The sequence below is a fragment of the Amaranthus tricolor genome, chromosome 13 (assembly GCF_026212465.1).
Source record: "Amaranthus tricolor cultivar Red isolate AtriRed21 chromosome 13, ASM2621246v1, whole genome shotgun sequence".
In the NCBI taxonomy this organism is placed as follows: Eukaryota; Viridiplantae; Streptophyta; class Magnoliopsida; order Caryophyllales; family Amaranthaceae; genus Amaranthus; species Amaranthus tricolor.
In genome coordinates, this window is record NC_080059.1 from 13,520,783 (window position 1) to 13,544,494 (window position 23,712).

General features: G+C 28.9%; 3 protein-coding genes across 4 annotated transcripts; all 3 read left to right on the top strand.

Annotated features, from left to right (window-relative positions):
• Positions 1–1,134: 1,134 nt before the first annotated feature.
• LOC130798097 (inositol-tetrakisphosphate 1-kinase 3-like) lies at positions 1,135–7,901 on the top strand. 2 transcript variants are annotated; one of them, XM_057660962.1, is made up of 10 exons: positions 1,135–1,631; positions 3,935–4,016; positions 4,458–4,490; positions 5,491–5,611; positions 5,731–5,823; positions 6,496–6,615; positions 6,723–6,899; positions 6,994–7,049; positions 7,137–7,221; positions 7,302–7,901. In XM_057660962.1, the coding sequence occupies exons 1-10, from the start codon at positions 1,396–1,398 to the stop codon at positions 7,379–7,381; spliced, it is 1,083 nt and encodes a 360-aa protein (XP_057516945.1). In that variant the 5' UTR covers positions 1,135–1,395; the 3' UTR covers positions 7,382–7,901. The 2 variants fall into 2 exon arrangements, with proteins under 2 accessions (XP_057516945.1, XP_057516946.1); XM_057660963.1 differs by lacking the exons at positions 1,135–1,631; positions 3,935–4,016; positions 4,458–4,490 and adding an exon at positions 4,497–5,191.
• A 141-nt stretch (positions 7,902–8,042) lies between these two features.
• LOC130798096 (cytochrome P450 81Q32-like) lies at positions 8,043–14,801 on the top strand. The gene is made up of 3 exons (XM_057660961.1): positions 8,043–9,306; positions 12,136–12,467; positions 13,705–14,801. Exons 1-3 carry the CDS (start codon positions 8,748–8,750, stop codon positions 14,320–14,322), a joined length of 1,509 nt encoding a protein of 502 aa, XP_057516944.1. The 5' UTR covers positions 8,043–8,747; the 3' UTR covers positions 14,323–14,801.
• Positions 14,802–21,073: 6,272 nt separating this feature from the next.
• On the top strand, positions 21,074–23,460 carry LOC130798098 (RNA-binding protein 1-like). Its single transcript, XM_057660964.1, has 2 exons — positions 21,074–21,448; positions 22,324–23,460. The coding sequence occupies exons 1-2, from the start codon at positions 21,221–21,223 to the stop codon at positions 23,239–23,241; spliced, it is 1,146 nt and encodes a 381-aa protein (XP_057516947.1). The 5' UTR covers positions 21,074–21,220; the 3' UTR covers positions 23,242–23,460.
• The last annotated feature ends 252 nt before the right edge of the window (positions 23,461–23,712 follow it).

Consider the following 23,712-nt stretch of genomic DNA (forward strand, 5'->3'; position numbering starts at 1 on the left):
CAACAACAACAACATCACCAACAAAAATAATAAAAATAATATTCAAAAGAATATATAAAAGTTAATAATAATAATAATAATAATAATAATAATAATAATAATAATAATAATAATTATTATTATTATTATTATTATTATTATTATTATTATTATTATTATTATTATAATAAACACATTTAAAAAAATAAATTAATAATTAAAACAAAAATAAAAATTTAATAATAATAATGATAATAACAATCACAATAATAATAATAATAATAATAATAATAATAATAATAATAATAATAATAATAATAATAATAATAATAATAATAATAATAACAGTAATAATAATAATAATAATAATAATAATAATAATAATAATAATAATAATAATAATAATAATAATAATAATAATAATAATAATAATAATAATAATAATAAATAAAATTAATAATAACTATTCATAAACAACGGGAAAAAAAATAATAGGGAGACGCCGGAAAACCGCGAGCCAACCGCGGTTCAGTCGCATGAAAACCGTGGCTGGATCGCGGTTCAGTCGCACAATAGCACATGCGAATCCCCCTTTTTTAAAAAAAAAATTTAAAAATTTAAAATAATACAATTCGAAAAAAATTACCTCGATTAATTGTTTGCGGATATAATTTCTTAGTTTTTGCTCCAAAAAATTTATGTTGTAATTTTGTTTTTTGAGTGTGATAAAAGAGTTGTTTAGTGAGATTGGAATATATATAGGAAATTTTAAGTCCAGTGGCAAAATCGAAAGTCCAGGAGCAAATTCGTAATTTCATTAGGGTTGGGGGGTGGCGATAAAATAAATAGGGTGGCGATGTATAAGGATTGGGAAAAATAAACCAACCTCCCGAACCCATAATTTTACCTATAATTTTAAAATCAAATATTTAAAACGAAATATCCTAATTGATTATATCAGATACCATTTATTCCCAATCGAATATTACTTATTTAGACCATTTTTCAATGTGACAATTTCAAACAAGAAGTTTATTACTTATTTAATGGGCCACTTGTAAAATACATTTCTCAATGAGATCGTCTCATAGAATTTAGTTTTTGATTGAATATTTAATGCGTAATTGTCATCCAGCAATTGCCAAACACATTTTTTTTCATTCGAACCCCCACCACCCCGCTTTCTCTCTTCCTTTATAAATAAACCCTCCATTTCCGTCATACCCCCTTCTTGTATCGTTTCCCATCTTTGGCATCTCTCATTATTCATCTTTTTTCCAGAAAATTCACAACATCCCACCATTTATTTTATGTATTTGTTAAAAATCTTGCAAAAAAACTGTTAATTAATGCCCATCTTGTCACGTTGAAATCCATCTTTTTCAATTAAAACTTTAACAACGTTTTAATATTGTCATGATGCTGGTTGAGGATATGAGAATGATGGTATTAATGGAGGACAAAAGAGAATTAAAAATGGAGGAAAGAAAACAGGAAAAACAGGAAAAAGAAAAAGAAAAAGAGGAGGAAAACAAGACAAAGGCGCTGATGTTTAAAGGGTTTTCAGAACCTTCAAAACTCGTTGTTGGATATGCTCTTACATCAAAGAAAACCAAGAGTTTTTTACAACCCAAGCTTGAGGTTCTCGCTAGGTATTTTAAAATTACGAATTTCTATCGTCATTTAAATCAATTAAATTGATTAATTAACCCCATGAAAATATTTTTTCTTTAATTTATGGTTAAATTTCTGATTGATTAATGCGTGCATGTCTAATGAGATCCGATTTTGTTGGTTTTGGTTTTAATCTCTGTTTTTCAATTTCGGGACGTATTTTCCAATCAATTATGAGTATATTCACCTCAGGAAATATACATGATTTTTAAGATCATATTTATCAGTTGCTAGGATACATAATGTCGTTTTCAGTCAGAAAGTTACTGTAGTTTTTTTCCTTTATGGTGGGTGGTAGGTGAAAAATGTAGTTTCGGTTGTGATTTTAGCAACGCAGGATCATGTAACAGTCATGGCAATGCTCAAATGTCGTTACATGACTCTCATCTTTGCGGGTTTTTGAGTGTCGAGTGTATTACATAATGGAATTAAGTGGCTTCTTGGGGTTTGAGGGTCGGGTCTCGGGTGTATTACACAATAGGGGAGGATGAGGATCTGACTATGTTTAACATGTTTAACTGCGAAAAAATTTAGTGTCTTATATTAAATTACATATTGTTAAATGTTTATAGATGAAAAGTTATTAGAAAAAGAATCAATTTGTTAAATTATACAGGATTTTCAAAGAATTTAACAATTTTTGCTCCACCCCGTTGACAATGGTATTAGGTGGCCTTTATGGAGTTTTGGGTTGGATTCCTGTCATAGCAAAGAGGTTTGTTTAAGATTGAACCTTTAATGGTAAAAATGATATTTTTATCTATTTTTCTGCTTGCTAAAGATCACAAGTGAATATTCAGCAGGCAACCTGTACAATTGGTATTTATTTATTAATATCATGAGAAAGGCTATTAATCACATATGGGTAATTAATATTGTGTCAATGCAATCTGGATGGAAGCTGATTAAACAATGATATTTTTTTTAAATAAAAAATTAGGATGGGGAAAATTAATTAATACTTATGGTGTGCCTGGATTGCTTTTATTCTATTTGATTTAAGTACATAATTGAAGATTATGGAAAGCAAACTGGATTCTTAAAGGATTCTGGATTTGGAATCAAACTATTCTAATTCTTTTTACATATTCCTTGTGTTTCCTTGTTTGTAATAAGAAAACTAATTAGTTTCTTGATTGTTTTTGATTTAATAATGGACAAAAGCTTGAGATTCTCCTGATTCAATACTCTTAAAGAAAAATTATTTTGTATGGATTTGCACCAAATTTTTGGCAAGTGATAATGTTCAATTGAAGTGACATCTTTATGCAAGATAATCAAAAAGACAAATTGTATTTTTTGTATTGATTGAAGTGATCATTTGTTCTCTTTGAGTTTGCTACTAGATTGTCTGAATGACATTATTAGAGAGAAAAAAAAATTATGGATTAAATTTAAAGAAAATGGTGGAGCTATTCCAAAAAATGAAATGTAGCAAATTAAGCAGGACGTACAAAAATAGTAATTGTAGCAAACTTTGATGGAGGACTAGTGAGTAAACAAAAGCCTTTCTAAGGTTTTTATATCTTTGTATAGGTTTGGGCCCTCATTACCAAATATGTAGGAAGATACTCTAATAATTTGTTGACAATCTTGACATGCTATGCTTTTATTTATGCACCACTTGTTTGTTATCTGTAAATGCTATAGTAGCTTGGTGGAGCTTGGGGATTTAACCCTTTAGTTTCCCATTTTTGTTCTTATTCATGGTACATGTCATTTCAATAGTCTTCTACTCTTAGGTGGCCTGATAGGTTATACAATAATTTTGTTCCTTTCATTGAATGTAGAAATTAGATCCTTTTCTTTTGGAAACATGTAGATGATCATAAAGTTGCTACTACTATACTAGTATACTTTATACACGATTAAGAAATGTTTTTATTATATATGGGTGTGTATATATAATTAAGTGACATGTACTATGGGCAAAATTGTCGTTTTTTGACGAGTTTCTTTCATGACTCTACCTAAATATCTGGGGTAGTTGTGTCTACGTTAAATCAGTTCGTACGCAGATTTTTTAATATACCTTTTGGATCACATGTGGAGTGAGAATGAGTTTGCTTTTGACATTGCCAAAGGTTCCACTGTTAATTTTGAATCATCATCTGGTGTCTGAAAACGAGTTGTATTTATATCTTTTATAAGTTCCATCCTGCCTGAATTGTAGCATACCACTATGACTTGTCCTTTTAACATTAATAATAATATTAATGGTCTTTTTATGCCTAAATTATTTTCAACACATAATTTGTTATTTTCCATTTGATATATGCAGGATGAAGGGAATAACATTTGTTGCTATTGATATAGACAAACCTTTATCTGAACAAGGTCCATTTGACGTTGTATTGCACAAGGTAATTGATCTCTATCTTGATTTATTCTTTTTACTTTCTGAATTGCATATATCCAACTATTAATTTATGCGAATGTTGATTGATCTATTTTCCTCAAGTACATAGTGTAAAAACAAGGCCGCATCGCTTCGTGTCATTCTCGTGTAAAGGTTTTCAAAATAAACGAACCAATATTCCCTGTGTTGTAAAGGTGCAAAAAAAATCGCGTATTAGGCTGTATCAAGGGATATCTTATGGTTTTGACCAATATTTAGGCGTTAAGATAACTGCATCACTTTCATTACCGCATTATCGTTTTGTTATCGAGATCGCGGCCGTTACCGCATCTTTACACTATGCTCAAGTACCTGAAAATTTGGGTCATCTTTGTTTTTGGTTTATGTGAATTTCAAAGAAGCAAATAGCTAACGCCATGTTGTATGTGTGTAATTTTTGATGCAGTTAATTGGAAAGGACTGGCAGCAGGTTCTTGAGGTGAGTGATGCTGTATATGACTACAATCACTTTAAATGCTTCATTTAGATGTTCAATGTTATTCCTATGAGCGCGATACACTAGGTGCGATGATGATGATGAGATGTTCGATGTTATATTTACTTCAATTTTTTTTTATTTTCTTTAATTTCTCTCTCGTTGGGACATGTCTGTGCTCACTTAAGTTACGTGATGACAAATGGCTGTTTTTATTAAAACTTTCTTGATAATCTGAGCAATGTAGCAATGTTTTCCAGCTCAGATGAACATTTTATATTCGGAAGTGTAATTATATATTTCATGCCCATTCTTGAATCTTGACTGACAAAATTGTCTCTTCTGCTGTTGGATTCCATTAAATGACTTTTATTTTGATCAGTTCAGTAACTTTGGGCCTTGGGTATATTATAATACAATATCTTACTTCAATTTATATTGTTTTTGCTATCCACTTTCTTCCTGTTCCTGATGGTGCTCTTTGATATTGGTGATCATGCCCTTCACTTTAAGGGGCTGTTTAGCTGTTTTTAAAGGGTTAAAAAGGAATTAAATAGGAAAACACAAATTCTTGTGAGAGACGGTCTCTTTGAGAGGCCATTTCTAATTGGGCCAGTTCATAAAGGAAAATATAAAGTGAGAGTAAGCATTAAGCTTTAATGGGTTGGGCTTGAGAGAAGGTAGACCGGCTGATGACATGGGAGGTAACTATAAACAAGCATACTCATCCTCCTAATCTTCGATCTCACCATTTTCATACCTTTACCCCTCTTTGTACCAAACAATTAATAATAGTACTTATTATTCGATTATCCCTCTTTAAGATTTCGCTTTGCATTTCATTTCAGCTTCTCATACCAAACACCTAAATTTTATCTGCTCTAATTTGTCTTATATTTTATTAAACTTTGTTTTGTGATAGTTTGAAGATCTATCTGCTATCTTATGCAACTATTGGTTCACACACATATATTTTCTTTATGCATATTGTATATATCTATAGGATTACAGACAAACACATCCTGAAGTAACCGTGTTGGATCCACCAGCTGCCATACAACATTTACACAATCGACAGTCAATGCTGCAGGTTGTTGCTGACTTAAACCTCTCCGACACTTATGGTTAGTTGAATTAAATCATGAGCAAATTTTATTACTCTGCCATTATTCTTTGTGCTAATTTTCTGGTTATACAACTTGTATTTTCCCTTCAATTAAAGTTTTGATGATGAATTTTGCAGGGAATGTTGATGTCCCCCAACAATTGGTTATCAAAAAGGATTCGTTATCCATTCCGTTAAAAGTTTCCAAGGCAAGGTTAAACCTTCCGCTTGGTATGTTAGTCAATCTAGATCATAATATTTGCACATAATAATACTAATCTGTATTTGTTTAGAAGATTAATAATATACATATACTGGTGTAGAAATTTGTGCAATGTCCGATTTTTTTACCATCGACATATACAAATATATGATATAAAAAAAATAAAGCCAGAGATATTATGCAGTAAAATAACACTCAATTTTGACGGTTATATGTATATAAGTTAACTCTGTAATTTTGGAAATTGTCAACAATATGTTATGTAGTATATTATATTCTCTACTTTACTCAATTTAACTATAAATAAATGCTAGTCAAAGATACTTTAATGATAGAAATATTGGTTAAGATCAAATTCCATGTCATTTTTCTTTAGCCAATAAATGAATTCCATTTGGCAAACTCTCCTTACTTGTGACACTTGGAATTTTTCAAGCTTTTTAGTATGATGTAATGCTGTACTTGGAAAAAAGCATTTTGTGTATATTGTGCCTTGTATATCGGGTATTCTCTCTTTCACAGAATTATAATACTCCGAAAAAGTATAAAACCTTCCGTTTTACACTGACTATGATGAATGAATAAAGAACAATAGAATATAACAAACATCATAGACAAAACATTTTGTTTTCCCTAATTGGCTAATGATAAAAAAAATTGTTGGGCATGCGATGTTGCAGTTGTGAAGCCACTAATCGCTGATGGCAGTGCAAAATCCCACGAGTTATCACTTGCTTATGATCAGTATTCTCTACAAAAGCTAGAACCACCGCTCGTATTGCAGGAGTTTGTAAATCATGGTATATCAATAGAATGGCCTTCACAACCTTTTTTTCTAAAAAAATTGTCATCAGCAATCTATTTCTGAAATTCTAACGCTCTGCGTCCATTGCATTTGATGCATTAGGTGGCGTGCTGTTTAAAGTTTTTATTGTAGGAGAAGCAATTAAAGTGGTGAGGCGGTTCTCACTCCCCAATGTTACTAAACGTCAACTGTCAAGAACCAGTGGTGTATATCGCTTCCCACGAGTCTCTTGTGCGGTTGCATCAGCGGATGATGCCGATTTAGATCCTAATGTTGCTGGTAAAGTCTCAAGACTTATCTACTAATTCAGTATTGCCATTCTACGCAACTGCCCGCCATTTCCTTTTTAACAAACTTTGTTCTCTCCTTGCAGAGCTACCTCCCCGACCTTTGTTGGAAAAACTAGCGAAAGAACTAAGACATCGACTGGTAAATAGTTTTCATCTCGCTTATGCGATATTTTCTTCATTTCTGTCCATATGATTCAACAGGAACTTATGTTGTACATTTATTCAGGGTCTCCAGCTTTTCAATTTAGACATTATACGCGAATATGGGACCCGCGATAACTTTTATGTTATTGATATAAACTACTTTCCTGGTGAGCTCTGATTCATCTTTGCACTCCCATGATCAAGGACAATGCCAAAGAAACTAATCTGTATGCTATGGTATCTGCAGGTTACGGTAAGATGCCAGAGTATGAGCATATATTCACGGACTTCCTACTGAGCCTTGTACAGAGGAAAAAAGTACAATAATCATCTAACAACTTGATGTCAAAGCTCTTGAAACTTGTAGAATAATGAATGTCTTCAAAAGGCCTCTTGTGAAGCGGGAAAGCTGAAGATCATTCCGTTTCTGTAGCATTGCAAGCATTCGCAAGGACTGCTTACACAAGATATGGAGGAAACATGTACAGCTGATCGACTAACACGTTACTCTTAAATGTTGAAGGTGCCTGCTTTATCCGATGGCTTGTAGTTGAACCGAAGACGTTCTGTCCATGTTTCATCTGCTCATCAAATAACGATGATGAAACAAGCATTCTCAGTAATGTTGCTTAATAATTCTTTTGATTTCACTGCCATGTTTTCTGAGTTTTTTAACATGTACAGGAAATGAACTTGTATAAAGGTTTTGCTTTCACAAGTGATGAAATGAAAGGTAATAATCCTTTTTGGCTGAATTGTTTGCTTTCAATCAACTTGTAAAGAGTATAAAATGGTTCCAATTTGCTCCGGTCCTTAGACCAATTCTATTTTGGCTTCTTGCTTCCAACTTTTTTGACTCGTGTCTCCCAATGCAGTTGCAAATTTATTCTACTATTCCGTTTCTTTTTAGGCATGTAAATTGTAACACGTAGTCTTGCATGAGACCTTGTCATTATGCAGCTTATCTTGTATAAGATCATTTCACCATGAGACGGACTCATATAATTTTTTTATTTATATAATTGATCAGTGATTAATTTAATATATTAAATATACATGAATTAACCAATAGAAATGATTTCATTTTAAAACTATAATGCTACTGTCTTGCAGTGAGACGACCTCAAAACATGAAATCCATAAGTTAAAAGTTTTAAATATAAGCCATGTTTCTGGATGAAATTGTTTCATAAAAGAATTTGTGTGTTCTTAATCACATGATCTAAACCTCTTATCTGAAAAATTTTCTACTCTTGTACTTCCATTATAGTTCTGGTTATGGATTTTATTAAATTATATTGATTTAATCATCAATTGATAGACCTGTCAATGCAAATGGTCGATTGGATTGTTAGTCGGGTCAATTTTAATTGATTTATAATCGAGTCGGGTTGATTCATTTGAGTAATTAGGTGGACTTCGTGTTTGATGTATCTATGACACTTGAAAGTTCCAGATTAAACTCTACACATATTTATGTGGAAAAGTAAAACCAAGGATGGTTCTGGTGTCATTGAAATCTAGACTCTTACCTTGCAATTATACAAGTCAATTATTTGCATTCTGATTGTTATTTCTTCACCGTATCAAATTTTGTTTTTACTTCCTAACTCAAGTCCCATAAATGAACGTGTATATAAACAAAACATAATACACATTCTTTCATTAAAAAATAAAATCAAACAAAAAAATAATGGATACAAACTTGTTATACTATTCCATCATCTTCATACTTTCTTACATAATCACCAAAAGAATCCTACACAAGTTCCAGAACCTACCACCCACCCCATTTCCCACCCTTCCAATTCTAGGTCACCTCTACCTTTTAAAAAACCCGACCCAAATCCATCGGACCTTAGCCCAAATTTCCAACAAATATGGGCCTGTAATCTATCTCTACATGGGCTTTCGGCCCACTCTTCTGGTGTCCTCAGCTTCTGCTGTTGAAGATTGTCTTCAGAACAATGACATCATCTTTGCCAACCGTCCTCGTCTTATTGGCGCTAAGATACTTGGGTATAATTATACAAACTTATTGTGGGCCCCATACGGTCAACTATGGCGTCACCACCGTAGGATTGCGGCGACTGAGATCTTATCACCACATCGTTTAAATCTGTTGGGTGATATAAGAGCTGATGAAGTAAGATTGTTGATCAAGAAAATATATGAAAAAAGAGATCAGATGTTGGAGATTAAACCAGCTTTGATTGAGTTAACTAATAATGTTATGATGAGGATGATTGCAGGTAGGGTTCAAACCTTTTTATGCTAATTGTTTATTGTTTATTGTTTATTGTTTATTGTTTATTGTTTACTTATCACCTTCGTGATGCACAATTTGAAGAAGAGAAGGGAAGTTCTAAATGGCTTGAGGGTTGATTTTTAGGTTAACCGTTGAATTTAATATTATAAAATTATATATTTTTTTCTTTTTCTCAACGTGAGACAATTTATTTAATCCGATTTTTATTTGTCGCCACCCTTTTTATTTAATCGTCACCCTTTGAATGAAATTACGAATTTGCCCCTGAAATTTAAAAATTTATTTGCCATTGGAGTTAATAACTTTTCATTTTCATTTTTTTTTATTTTTTTATTATTTTTATTTATATTATTATTGTTATTATTATTATTATTATTATTGTTATTATAATTATTATTATTTTAGTTATTATTATTATTTAAATAAAAGTAACTTAAAAAAATTAATTAAACAAAAGAAATTTTATAGATCGAAATTCAAAAAAAAAAACAAAAAAAAAAAACCAGTAGCACGTTTTGTGCCACTGGAATTTATTTATTTATTTATTTATTTTTTATTATTATTGTTATTATAATTATTATTTTTGTTATTATTATTATTATTATTATTATTATTATTATTATTATTATTATTATTGTGGTTGTTATTATTATTATTATTAAATTATTATTTTTGTTTTAATTATTATATTTAATTTATATTTTTAAATGTTATTATTATTATTATTATTATTATTATTATTTAAATAAAAGTAACTTAAAAAATAAATTAATTAAACAAAAGTAATTTTATAAGTCGAAATTTAAAAAAAAAATTTAAAAAAAAAACAAAAAACCAGTCGCACAAAACCTGCGACTAGAATTTTTTTTAAAAATTTTTTTTTTATTATTGTTATTATTGTTATTATAATAATTATTATTTTTGTTATTATTATTATTATTATTATTATTATTATTATTATTATTATTATTATTATTATTATTATTATGGTTGTTATTATTATTATTATTATTATTATTATTATTATTATTATTATTAAATTATTATTTTTGTTTTAATTATTAAATTTAATTTATACTTTTAAATGTTATTATTATTATTATTATTAGCATTATTATTATTTAAATAAAAGTAACTTAAAAAAATAAAGTAATTAAACAAAAAGAATTTTTATTAGTCGAAATTCAAAAAAAAAGTTTTAAAAAAAAAACCATTCGCACAAAACGTGCGACTCGACCTAGGTCAAGTCGCACGTTTTGTGCGACTGGAATTTTTTTTTTTATATAAATTTTTTATAAATTTTTATTTTTATTTATTTATTTTTTATTATTATTGTTATTATAATTATTATTATTTTTGTTATTATCATTATTATTATTATTATTATTATTATTATTATTATTATTGTGGTTGTTATTATTATTATTATTATTAAATTATTATTTTTTTTTAATTATTATATTTAATTTATATTTTTAAATGTAATTATTATTATTATTATTATTATTATTATTATTATTATTATTATTATTATTATTATTATTATTGTTGTTGTTGTTGTTGTTGTTGTTATTATTATTATTATTATTATTATTATTATTATTATTATTTAAATAAAAGTAACTTAAAAAATAAATCAATTAAACAAAAGAAATTTTATAAGTCGAAATTCAATATATATATATATATATATATATATATATATATATATATATATATATATATATATATATATATATATATATATATATATATATATATATATATATATATATATATATATATATATATATATATATTTAAAAAAAAAAGAAAAATAATTACCTGTCGCACAAAACGTGTGACTGTACCTAGGTCAAGTCGCACGGTTTGTGCGACTGGTAATTTTTTTTTTTAATTTCGTCTTATAAAATTTCTTTTGTTTGATTAATTTATTTTTTAAGTTACTTTTATTTAAATAATAATAATAATAATAATAATAATAATAATAATAATAATAATAATAACAATAATAATAATAATAATAACAATAATAATAATAATAATAATAATAATAATAATAATAACAATAATAATAATAATTATAATAACAATAATAATAATAATAACAATAATAATATAAATAAAAATAATAATAAAAAATTAAAAAAAAATGAAAATGAAAAGTTATCAACTCTAATGGCAAATTTGTAAATTCTTAAAGTTTAGGAACAAATTCGTATTTTTATTAGGAGGGGATAGAAAAGGGTGACGACAAGTAGTAATGCCCTAATGGGCGCTTCAACAAAATATTTGTAGTATATTGAGGTTAAAAGTTGAAACCAATCTAATAAAATTCTATCTATTGTTTTAGTATCATTTATTTTTTTATCTATTCAACCTACTAGTTTTATTTATTTATTTTTAATTTGTTAAGGTAATATTTTTAGGCTTAATATCTCTAATTATACCTGATTAAAAATTATGAAAATTTGATTATATTTTAACTTATAATTCTTACATTAAGACAAATCTAACAAGATTTCACTTGATTATATTTTAACTTATAGTATTAAAGATAAGTCATGAAAGGTTAAAAGCAAAACGTATAATTGGTGTAAAACTCAAAAGTGTTTGAAAAAAAGGATGAAAACAGAAGCAAGTTTTACTTTAGGTTAAACAATAATAGTTGTCTTAGTGTGAAATTAATGTTTTCATGACTAAGAATTTAATTGAGTTTAAATATTTATCCCTTATTATTTTTCTTATCAAATTTATTGTTTTAAGTTTAAAATTTTGTCAATTTAATTTAAATTTTGACACTAATTTGCAGGGAAGAGGATTTATGGAGGAATAGAAGAAAGTGAAGAAGGGAAGAGATTTAAAGAGCTACTTAAAGAGTTATTGGGTATTGGTGGGGCATTTAGTGCTGGAGATTTATTCCCATTTTTCAAGTATTTAGGGTTGCATAAGAAATTTGAGAAAAGATGTATGAATATATTTGTTAAACTTGATCAGTTCTTCCAAGAATTAGTGGATCAACAGAAGAAAATAATGAATGATGGAATTAAAAAGGGTGAAAAGAACTTGATTCAGGTTTTGCTTGAACTACAGAAGACTGATCCTGATTATTCTACTGAGTATATTATCAAAGGCCTTATTCAGGTAGGCTCCCACTTTAAGTTCCCATTTATTTTCACCCTACTTATCAAAGTTTTATATAAATTTCGTTCACATAATTTTATTTTGAACCAATCTAATAGTAGAATTTAGAACGTGTTTTCTAATTGTTATATTTATGTAATTGTCAATTGAAAATAATTATTATTTTGATACTTTATTTTTTAATGTTGGCATACACTAAAATAATATGGATATGGCGAGTTGAGGTGTTCATTCGAGTCATCGGGTTGATTTCGGGTTAGGTATTTCGGGTCGGTTTGAAATTGTGTTTTGTTTAGTATAAATTAAATCATTTTTAAAGTAGGTTCAAATTGGATTCAGTTACAAGATGTAGTAAATTTTGATTTATTGTATCTGTTTTGAACACCTTCAATGACGAATACGTCAAATACTATAACAATTAAATAAAATTAATCTATAAAATTGTCAGATGATTTTTAGATTATTGGCGGTTACTAACAAATATTTAATAGCTTGTGTTAAAATATATTTTTTGAAAAAAAATTATTTCTACTTTTGATATTTATCTACCTTCTTTTGATGTTTTCTTTAATAAGAAAAATTTGTGGTCTACATTTCATAGTACAAAAATTAATGGTTAAGATTGCATCTCTTTAGTGGGACCACTATAATATTATTATTCTTATTAATTTATCATACTCATAAATCTAGACCTAGTCACACCTCGTCTAGGTCCACGCCCCATGACCTAATGGATAATCAATTTAATTTAGACTTACGTAAGAATTATTTTTAATTATTTGGAATCATTAAAGATTTATATTTGAACAATAAATTTATTTTAGACTTAATTAGACCTAAAAATCATATTAAAAAATTTTTAAATTTTTTTTAGATTTATTAAGAATCAATATAAGATCTTAGACCCATTAGACGCAGTGTGTCTAATTTTATATCTAAAATTTTCAAACTCTAATCTATATTTGAATCCCCACAAAATAAATCCATGAGTTTGGTTGGACTCCCTTCCATAACTATCACTACTTTTTACTAATATTGCGAACTTGTAATCTTTTATCTTTACTGGTCATTTTTAGGTTTGTTGTATTTTATGAAAATTGTGCGTATATTGTCTTAATTGGAACATGTAAGTTCGATTATTGCTAGTTTATTTCCATCCATCAGCCTACCTTTGCATTTCAGTACACTTGTAGTTTATTACTTCTTTTGAACTTATGCATTGTTTCTCTTATACCAGATTTTATTCTTAACGGGAACTGAAACGACTTCTAGCACAATGGAATGGGTGGTGACATTGTTGTTGAAACAACCTCAAGTTTATGACAAGGCAAGGAAAGAAATCTTGGAACATGTAGGACATGATCGATTGATTGAGGAACATGATCTTCAACATCTTCCTTACCTTCATTGCATAATAAAGGAGACTCTAAGACTTTATCCCGTTGCTCCTCTTATACCTCCTCATGAGTCTTCCCAAGATTGTGTTGTAGGAGGCTATCATATTCCTAAAGGAACTATGCTATTTATAAACTTATGGGCCATCCAAAATGACCCTAAAGTTTGGGATGACCCAACCCAGTTCAAACCTGAAAGGTTTGAAAATGTTGAAGGTGATAGAGTCGGGTTTATGTTCATGCCGTTTGGCGCTGGAAGAAGGGCTTGTCCTGGTGAGAATTTGGCCATGAGAGTGCTTGGATTGACATTAGGATCACTAATACAATGCTTTGAATGGGAAAGTGTTGAGAAAAATATAGACATGGAAGAAAAGGTTGCTGTTAGCATGTGGAAAGCCAAGCCATTACAAGCCAAGTTTAAACCTAACAAAGATATGATTAAGTTAATCTCTCAAATTTGATAATACCCTCCATTTTTTAAATAGCTAGAATTTCTTTTAAAAGGTTTTTTATAAAAGGAAGATGTGTAGCTATTAAAAAACATAATTAATATTTTATACTATATGTGCTTGAAAGATTAGTATTGCTCCTTAGCACATAGTAAAAGCACGAGAAGTGTGGGTGATCATGTAGCTGGCTTTAATCTATTGAGATTAAGGTTAAGGCATTATTGTTATGTGTGAGTAATCAAAATATTTGATTACGGTGATATTGATATTATTTTACATTGTATTTGTGCTTATTGTTTATAAATGTTAACTTAATTCTCATGTTTATGTAGATAGTGTTTGTGAGGCATTTGTAAAAGTGAAAGTGTGTTTGAGAGAAAAAAGAACAGAAAGAGATTTAAAGGGATAAAGGATCCTGAGATATAGGATCTTAGATGAAAGATTTCTTATATACATAACAAAATAAAAGAAAAGAGATTTGGAGAGAGGGAATTTAAAAGGATTGGATGAATAATTTTTGTAAATATTTCAACCTTTTTAAAATTGTAAAGATTTGAAAGAAAAATGTTACAAGAAATTACTTTCTTTTTATTTCTCTATTCTTGCTTTTTTCTTCTCCCGGACTATTTTCCTTTATTTACTTTCTTTTCTGTCCAAACTCTTATCTAATAATAGTGTCCTTTAAATCGTGTACTAAACTATTTATTACTTTTCTATGATCTTACTAGTAACACAAGCATAAAACTTATTATATTATTTTAAGCTTTTTCATGTACAAAATATATGTTTAAGAAAGATGTTTGACAAAAAAAAAAAAAAACAAATCAAAATGATTCAACTTGAGATAGAAGGAAAATATTCAAATAAAACTATATTGAAAGGTTTGAAAGGTTTAGTAGTGGGATAAAAATTAATAGAATTAAAAAATATTTTATTCGTTATTATTTCTAAGTATCCTTGTTCGAGATTCTCCTAGATTAACCTTCAAAATAAGATGGAAGAACAACAGAATAAAGTACACAAAAATAAGCAAAAACATAGTAATACAATTCCATTTCGTAAAATAATAGTAACAAATTAATTTAACACTGATTGGTTTAACAACATTCAAAATATAACGAAATAATTTATAATCTTTTAAAAATTTACCGGTCATAATAATAAGACTAAATCATTTAGAGCAGAAATGCGAACAATAGTAGGGCAGGACTAATCCCTGTTAACTGCCTACTTTAATAAATGTCGTCACCTTAATAATGATGGCCAATCATAAAAGTCTTCAGTGGGCACACTTTTTCTACTTAGATCACAACTAATAGAAGGAAAACATCATAGCTATAACATAGTGTATGAAAAAAATATGATTTGTTGGTAGCTAATTTAATCCAACAAGCACACTGTTTGACACCCTTACGGGCAACATTTTCCTCGTAATATTTTTTTAGTTGAAAAATAAACTAACAATTTTATGACAACCAAGAAATAATTGTTATGAAAACTTTATAACAATACAATTATTTTCAATTTGTAACACTTGTAAACGCTATTATTATATTAAATCCAACCCAAAATATTAGTCCGATAAAATAGTAATAAGAAAAAGACTGAAAAAGTCTCAGAAGATTTAAATCGTATAACAGAAAGAACAATTATTAATCATAATGATGTAATCAATTTTATATCATTAAATATAAAATATATAACTTAAATTATTTTGGTTAACGGGGTGAATAGCGTAAATTGTATTAAGGACTATGAAAACTAGTAGAACGCATTTTCTGTAGGTCATCTAAAATCGTCGTCTACAATTTTAGAGGAAATTGTTAGATATTTTGAATATCCCTTAAAAAAGAAAAAAAAATAATTTATCATCTTCTTTTAAGATTAAAAGAAGTAAAAATTTGATAAAAGGTATATTTTTAAATAAAAAGGAGGAAAAATGGTTTAAACGTGACATTAAGTACTAAGAAACCATAAATTAAAAGTAAAAGCAATAACAAAGGAATAATAAAATTAAAAAAGGAAAAAAGTTTTGAAAATAAAATAAAACACTTGAAACAAATCCAGAGAGGGGAAGAGAGAAAAGAAAAAAAGAAATAAAAAGCAGAACAGAACGTTCAGCTAAAAGGAAGAAGGAACAAGGGGAAGGAAGAAGTCAGAAGTAAGAAATGGAATCAGAAGGAAAGATAATTTCGTCTTTCATGTACTTAATTTAGGTTTTTTGTTATTCTTCTACCGCTTACTCCATATTTTCTAGGTAAGGAACAAAATGTTGTGCGATGTGTAAGAGATTATCTTAGTGCATTCTTAGCAAACACCCTGTATAATTAAATTATTAATGTTTAATTAAAAGTTAGAATTAATTTACAAAAATTATTAAAAAGTTAGATTATTAAAAATAATTTTTCCTACATTAAAATCTTCTGTTTAAGTATTAATATATATTAAAACTTAAATATTAGTAACATGACCAAATAAGTATTGAATATCACACGCGTTAAAATGTATGTAATTTGTGCTTTTGCTTACATTGAAATTAAAGAGATAACCCAAATAAAATGAATTGGATTAAATTATTTGCAGTTTGCATATCATGTCTCTACTCATAAATTTAAAGTGATTAATTATGAAATGAGTTCGTGCAATTTAAATAAAGAGTAAAAAGGTAATTCACTTACAAGTATGAAGAATATTCCCTATTAAAACGAATTGAAAATAGTAATTATTACTTTTCAAATTTATAAAGGGGTATCACTTTATTTTATTCGATGTGAGACTATTCACATGTGGACCTCGATGGACACTTTAATACCGCTCCTCATGTATGAATGTCTTTAGGGTTTTAGCTATTTAAAAGTCTATAAATCTATTCAGAATGGACATCTAATAAAAGACATCTTATGTAATAGATAAACTTAATATATGGTTATAAAGGTTCAACAACAAATTAGATTTTTATACCTTAGTAGAATTTTAAAAATAGGCAGAGACAAGTCAAATAGGAAGGAAAAGAGATAAATAACTTACAAGTCTGAAGGAGGCTCACTACTAAAATAAGACTTGCTCCTAAAATTTCATGAATAGTTATAGCCTAGAATACACGGACACTTCTCTAGACTGGCGTGTCCCGTGTCGGACACGCGAAAATCCCTGTCCGACACGCCAAATGAAGTGTCCAATATTTTAATATTTTTTCGGACACGCGGACACGGCATGGACACGACAAGGGACACGACAAGCAGTCAAGGACACGTTTTTTTGAAAAAAAAAATAAAAATAAAAGTTGAAATGTTGTTCTTGATTTTTTTGTATATCCTCTTTGAATATTTGTTAATTGCTATTTGTTAAGGTTAAATTGTTAATGTGTTATTTGTTAATCTTAAATTCTTAATCTTAGTGTTTGTAATTTGAATTTTGAAAAGTTGAAATGTTGTTTTTGGTTTTTTTGTATATCCTCTTTGAATATTTGTTAATTGTTATTTGTTAATGTTAAATTGTTCATGTGTTTGTAATTTGAATTTTGAAAAGTTGAAATGTTGTTCATGATTTTTTTGTATATCCTCTTTGAATATTTGTTAATTGTTATTTGTTAATGTTAAATTGTTAATGTGTTATTTGTTAATCTTGATTTTTAAATCTTAAATTTACCTATTTATTTGGTTTTCTTTGATTTGGTTTGTATGACTATTTTTAAATACTCATGTTGTTTATTTGGTACTTATTTGCATTTTATGTGTGTTTTATGTTTTTAAAGTGTTTATTTACATATATCAAATGAAAGATTGTAAAATTATCTTTAATTTGATATATTTATTATATTACCATTTTCGTGTCCCCGTGTCCGCCATTTTTAAGTTGGCGTTTTCCCGTACCCGTGTCGTGTCCGTGTCCGTGTCCGTGTCTGTTTTAGTGCAACCTAGGTTATAACTTAATCAAGGATGTGAATGGCCAATGATTAGTTCAAATTAATTTTTGTTGCAATAAATGTTAATGAAACACTACGCTGAGAGAGAGGAAGAAAAACTATTAGGTTGTAAAAAATAAGGAGAGAGAAATTCATATACATGGTCAAGTTCTACCTAAAATAAGGATTCTACCTAAATTCGTTGAGGAGTTAAGATTGAAATGGGTAGAATCGGATCTTAGGATCATGGGAAATTACAAATATGTATCAATGTGCTTTTTATTACTGATTATCAATTATATTTGTTCTCTTGAAGTTTTAAAGTGTAAGCAAAACTTTATTTGATTTCATCTATAAAGTTTTGAAAATAATGCTTTTAATAATCATTTTTAAATTGTAAATCAAGAAAAACTTAAATTTTACATAGGTATTAATATAATAATTTTAAATATATATATTTGTAAGTGAAATCTGTATCATATGAAAATTTTTTTACTATTGAAATTGTAGCCATGTAGAATCGGATCGTTGGATCGTAAATTGTGTTATAATTCTACCACTTATATTCTTGAGCTAGGTAGGATCATACGATTCTTCCACATTAAGATCCTACCTACGATCTGGATCGGTCGCCTATATTTAGATCGTAAAATCGTAGATCACAATCGGAATTCTAATAACTATGTCAACAACAATGGTTTACGCAACATATTACTCTAATTAATAAATTAGCTATAATTTAATTAGAAACTATGTAATAATAAAATAAAAGGCTTCAACAAGGTTCACCCAACTAATAGTATGTCCTTGTTGATGGTTGCTAGCCTTATTGATTATAGAGAATAATAATAAAGTTTAATGGAGAACTCATACGAAGCATTAGACCATGAAAAGAGAAAGGAAGGAGAAGAAGGGTTGTGCTTATGTCTAGGTTAGAAGGATTAATGAATTTATAGCTTGTCTGGTTAGTGGTATTAAATGATAATATTAGAAATGATTTATAGTATAAAATTTCATCAAAAGTTTCATATCATTCCCATGGTAATATAACTTTGATCATAAAAAAGTTTTTTTTTTATTTATAAATTTCCATTACCACCTAATACCACATCTCTTAATGGTAATGCATTGGAATAAATTTTATGAAGAAAATGAGATGATTGAAGTTAGACAAGCATGACCATCAAGGTAGTCTAAGAGATTTTTCAACTAAAATTATACTAGTTTTTTATTCCCATTACCACCGTTTATTACCACCTACCAAACGGGTCGCTAGGGCTTTAAGCATGCTTCTTTATATAGTAAGAGTTAATTCCAAGTAGAATTAAATGAATCTTCCATCTGAACTCGAGGAAGTTTTCGCCAACCTATTGTGCCAAGGTGCTCATTCAAGCACTTATGCATGCATATTCTTACCACGTAACTTATGACTCCGTAAAGCATCATACACAACACGCACCTTTGTACTAATGTACTAGCTATGAAACCTCGTACTCCTATTTGAGTGCAAAGTCCATACTAACATTGCCTATACACCAAAGTTGTTATCTTTATAATGAAAATACAATTAATTTACGTCTTTTAATGATTGAATAATGGAGATTAATCAAAAAAAGACCATGAAACACTGTGTTTCACACTCTTTCAATTAAACCATGATTTTTTGATTTGCATCACTATAATAATCAAGGAATTAGAAAACACACCATAATTCCCCATATTAACAAGATTAAAAATAAGTCTTGATAAAAAAAATGTGATTTTTAACTTTCTTTCAATTAAACCATGATTCTTTGATTTGCATCACTTTAAGAAACGACAGATCTTCCGCGAGTGTCGATGCTGAGTAGTTTCCCATATTCTCAGACTTATGCGTGGAAGAGGAATTATCGTTTTAATATATATGGATTTCATAAGGCTGTTTTAGTTTTTCTACAATTTGTGGGTGGGCCCTGTGCCTATGCACACGTTGCACTTGTATAGGACCGGGCCTAGTACTTCCTATGTTTCCTTAAAGTTGTTCTTATTTGTCATTTTGGGTTATATTTGTTGTTTTCGTAAAGAATCTTTTTATTTATATCACAAATTTTGGACATACTTAAGCTTATTCATCTTCATTTTAATGTTTTAGGTCTCTACATATCTTCCACTAACGTCGTCATTTTAATATTTTTTTATTGTTTATGGTCTCCATATATTTTCCACAAACTTTATAAATTTTTTTTTTAATAGTTGTGGTCCCTATATTTTTATCCATTAACTTTCATTTAATATTTTTTTAATATTTATGGTTCTCACTTTTACTCCATCAAGTTTATTATTTAATAAATTAATATGTTCAACATTTTCTATTTTTTTAATTCCGGTTAACAATTCTTTTGTAAATTTCTTTAAAGAATGGAGGGAATATAATATTATAATAATAAACGACTACTTTAACGAAATTTTTTAAAAAACAATAGTCCCTCCGATTCAGAACAATAGTCTCATTTGATTTTTTAATAATATTCATCGATCACTCTTAATTTATGTTTTATTCTCAATTAATTGTCAAAATATAGTTAAGCGAAATCTTATTTTTATTAATATTAATTTTTTATAATTTTTAATTATATACCATTAGAATTATTTAAAAGTAAATTAGTGCATTTAACAAAGTGTAAAAACCAAATAAAATAATTAGTGTAATTTTTTTTTGATAGAAAGATAATTAGTGTAAATTAAAAGTAGTAGTTATTTAAACAACGAAAAAAATCTGATCGTTACAATTATCGACAGCTACGCTTACGGGCTACGGGACGGGGTACCGAGTCTTACGTTACGACGAGACCGCATTATTATTGACTACTGTTCTGTTTTGTTCTGGTCAAAATTCTTGTATTGCTATCAACACAAACTCCAAATAGAAGGCTGAGAGAGAAAAAGGGAACGAAAACGAAGTGTGTATTCCCACTCTTAGTCAAGAACAGAAGAAATTTCTCTCATTTCTTTTGGATCTGAACAACAATGGCGGATTCTGATGTCGGAAAATTGTTCATCGGCGGAATATCTAGGGATACAACCGACGCAACTCTCAAAGATTACTTCACCAAATATGGTGACGTTTTGTCCTCCAATGTTGCTAAAGATCGCGTTACTGGTATCCCTAGAGGTTTCGGTTTCGTCACTTTTGCTAGCCCTAGTTCTGTTGACGATGTTCTTCGTAATGATCACCATTTTATTGCCGGTAAAACGGTGAGTTTTGATCAATCCCCCTTTTCATGCTGGATTTCTAGGGTTATATGTTTAGAGGTATAAAGTTTTGTTTTTGTTTTGTTTTGTTATGTTCTTTTCTTTAATTAGAGTACATGACGTTTGAATGATTGAGATCGAGTATATGATTATGTGATGTTTTGGTCTTTTGATTTTTTTATTACTGTTGTAGAATCTTGAGTTCAAATAAACTATAGGTTATATTTGATTTGTAGAATCTTGAGGTCGAGTATATGAAGTTATTTTCTTTAATTGGAATTGGAATGTATGAGATTTGAATTATTGTGATCAAGTACATAATTATGTGTTATTTGGTGGTTTTAATTTATTGGTTAGTTGTAGAATCTTGGGTTAAATAATCTGATTTGATTTGCAGAATGTAAGTTCTGATTTATTGGTTTGTTTGGATTCTGACTCATTATTTTTTGAAAACTCGTAAATAATTGAGTTTAGTTTTGAAAGTTGGTTTTCTATTCTATAAACAATTGTAAATAATTGAGTTTAGTTTTAAAATTGGTTCTTTTGTCATTCCAATGCCATCAAGTGTTTCATCTAGATCGGTAAAAATAGGGTCAAAGATTTGTAGTTTTTTGTTTATAAGATTACAATGGAAAATTGACTCATTATATCAGTTGCATGTTATGTTTGATACCACAATCAGAAACAACATTTGTTATAGCTAACAAGGGTAAGATTGTGTCATTTGATTCTTTAAATTCAATTTAAATGGGAGCTATTTAATGTCATTGGAGAAATGCATTGGATGGATTGATTTTAAAACATATATATAATATATTAGGGCTAACTCATTGTGATTTTTGAATTAATTTTTTTTTATTTGTTTTGGTGTCATATAGGTAGAAGTGAAAAGAGCTTTACCAAGAAATGGACTGCAGTCAATTGCTCAGCAACAACCAGGCAACAATGTGCACCATACAAATAAAGGATATGTTAGGAACATTAACGGTAGCCAGGGAGCTAACAATACAGATGAATGCTTACGAGCCAAGAAAATTTTTGTAGGGGGTTTGTCACCTAACTTGACTGAAGAGGAGTTTAAGACTTATTTTGAGAAGTTTGGTAAGATTGTAGATGTAGTTGTGATGCATGACAATACCACTAACAGGCCTAGAGGATTTGGGTTTATAACTTTTGATTCTGAAGAAGTAGTTGAGAAACTCATGCAAAATAGTCATCATGAGTTGGGCGGTAAGCGTGTTGAAGTTAAGAGGGCCGTTCCTAAGGAAGCGACTAGGAATTCTAATAACGGAAATAACTCTAGATTTGGTAGCTGTAGATTTTTCCCAATTCCAAACCCAGATAGCAACAGTTGGCCAAGAGGTGCCTATGTGAATTATCCCGGTCAATTTCCTCTTTCCACCCCTTATCCTGGTTATTACTATGGCGGCGCCTATAGTAACGTATATCCTTTCGGTGGGTATGGTGTTTGTGGTTATGAGATTCCTGTGGTTCCTCCTAGTACTCTATGGAACGGAAGTGGGATGATGGGGGTTCAACCTTTACCCTATGGCACTGGCTTTTATCCTACTGTAGTCAATGGTGGAGTTGCATTTTTGGGAATGATTAATGGTTATAATGATTTTGTAGATAATCATGCTCATGATTACAATAAACCAGATGAGGATCATCAAGTTAATGGAACTGTTAGTTCAGAGGTTGATGTCGCGAGTGCAAAAAATTGTAGAGTTTCCGAAGCACAAGAGCAGTTGAAGGTGCCTCCTATGGTCAGTCCAGCTAGTCCAATGGACCAATAACTACACATACATGAGAATGTTACAGTTCATGATTTGTACACAGGAGTACTTCCGGTATCTCCTTCATCCCCGTCTATTAAAATCTTATCATATATCGATCCTTTTCGTATCTCTTGTGTTATCATTTTAATAATTTTGCAATATAGAAATCAACTTTTATGTCATATAGCCCTATCTAATTGCAGGAATTTATTCATTTGGTGCCTCTTTGCAGTATCATATACTTCTGTGTTAGATCTTATACGTGGGTCATGTCAGTTATGTGTTATGTATTATCCTTTCGTTACTGAGATAGTAACTAGTAAAGATGCATTTGGATCTCAGTTTTTTAAAACGCCATCATTCTTTTATGTTTCTTTTTTCCCTTTTGCCGTTCAGACTTGCAAGCTTTCTCTAACTTGTACTTTTTCCTCCAACCTTCTTCCTTTATCCTTTTCATTAACCACCAAAACCCTCTTCCTCCATTTTTTT